The sequence below is a fragment of the Cyprinodon variegatus genome, unplaced genomic scaffold, assembly GCF_000732505.1.
Source record: "Cyprinodon variegatus isolate N-32 unplaced genomic scaffold, C_variegatus-1.0 Scaffold747, whole genome shotgun sequence".
In the NCBI taxonomy this organism is placed as follows: Eukaryota; Metazoa; Chordata; class Actinopteri; order Cyprinodontiformes; family Cyprinodontidae; genus Cyprinodon; species Cyprinodon variegatus.
The window spans coordinates 214,938-216,575 of NW_015151200.1; the positions used below are offsets into that span (position 1 = coordinate 214,938).

At 39.7% G+C, this 1,638-nt stretch overlaps 1 protein-coding gene across 2 annotated transcripts in view; it reads right to left on the reverse strand.

Moving 5' to 3' along the window:
- LOC107098108 (cadherin-8-like) overlaps positions 1 to 1,638 on the reverse strand; it is a 235,789-nt gene that overhangs the window by 157,433 nt on the left and 76,718 nt on the right. For both annotated transcript variants that reach the window (XM_015395576.1, XM_015395575.1), the window contains exon 3: positions 1,218 to 1,512. In XM_015395576.1, the coding sequence (XP_015251062.1) occupies positions 1,218 to 1,512 (295 nt within the window). The remainder of the gene's footprint in view (positions 1 to 1,217; positions 1,513 to 1,638) is intronic.

The following is a 1,638-nucleotide window of genomic DNA, read 5'->3' on the forward strand; positions in this document are numbered from 1 at the left end:
CTAGGTCCAGAAAGTAAAAACCATCTTAGTTTTCTTTCATCCTGTTCATTAAACCAGGTGATTAACCCCCAGTCTGTGTTTTGGAGGTTAAAATATAAATGTTGGAACTAATCTCGTCCATGATTTTTACTTTGTGGATCTGGATTATCCAGATATAAATTTTTCAGTGCTTAGTCCTATTTCTCTTTTAGACATTAATATGTTCTCAGCTTTTACTGTGACCAACAATGCGCTCTTTTTTTATCCCTTTTGACATAAAACTTAACTCATAGCTTAATAGTTTATTTTGCAGACAGAGCCACCTGTGGCAGTGCTTCAAGTCCTTTCTATTCCCTCAGTGTTTTCGTCTTTTCTTAAACCCTAGTTACCCTCGGAGGAAGCCGCTCATAATGAGCCTGGTTCTGCTGGAGGTTTCTTCCTGTTAAAAAGGGGGTTATTATCTCCACTGTAACTGCATGCTTCCTCTGTATGAGGGATGGCTGGTGAGTCAAAGATGAATCCAGGCAAATATCTGTTGTCTACATTTGCTCATCCAGGTGAAACGAGTCCTGCAAAGTCAGTGACTTGATGCACCAGCTGGTTTTCCTTAGATATCAAACTTTTAACTGATCTGACTGTATGATCTGATTGAAATTCCTTTGAGATGACATGATTTGGAGATGAAGAAATAAATTGCAATTAAATTGAATATACCAAATTAAGAACTAACTTTTAAAAAAAAACAAAACAAAAAAATAAAGTCATCAGTGGCTTAAAGCATCTTGCAGTAGAATTCATACCCTAATTAAATGTGCTGATGACTTCGTAATGTCTGGAATGTTGCTGTGTATATCTTGCATTGTTGATTCTTAATAAGAAATCTGCGACATTTTCGTCATGCTTTGCTCATTTGCATTTCTTTCTACTTAAGTTGTTTACAGACATTCAACTTTGAAATGGTTTTTGATGCTGACCCGAGTTGCGAGGTCACAGCTCTGGGTCTGTGGGTTGAAATCGAAGGGATTTGATCTTATTCATCATTCATGTATTTCCGCTTGCCCAAAATGCTCATCAAAGACATGCATGTAAATAGGCACACTTGTTTCCTCTTGTCTGATTCTCTCATTATTTCTGTTAGATAGCCCATTAGAGATCAGCCGTCTTGGAAATCTCTCACTCTGATTAGGCCGCTGTGAGAGGCAAGAGGTTAGAAATGAGGTCTGTCAACTGTGACTTACCAACAGCAGACATTTCTGGAACTGACGCACGGTATGGGCCTTCAATGAACTGCGGTGGGTTGTCGTTTATGTCCTGGACTTTGATGATGAACTCAGACGGCGGCTCCAGAGGCTCGTCTGTGTCGGCGTTAATGACCTGGGCTGTTAGCGTGTACTCTGCTTTCTCCTCACGGTCCAGCCTCTTCATGGCATGAATGTCACCTGTTAACTCATTTATGGCGAAGATGGTGCCTGCCCCCTCGCCTGCCAGAACATATTTGATGTTCTTGTTGCCCACATCCAAGTCTGTGTGTAGCTGCAATCAAAAGAACAGAGATAAAAGGTTAGGAAGATGTTTTGAAATCTATCTATCTATCTATCTATCTATCTATCTATCTATCTATCTATCTATCTATCTATCTATCTATCTATCTGTCTGTCT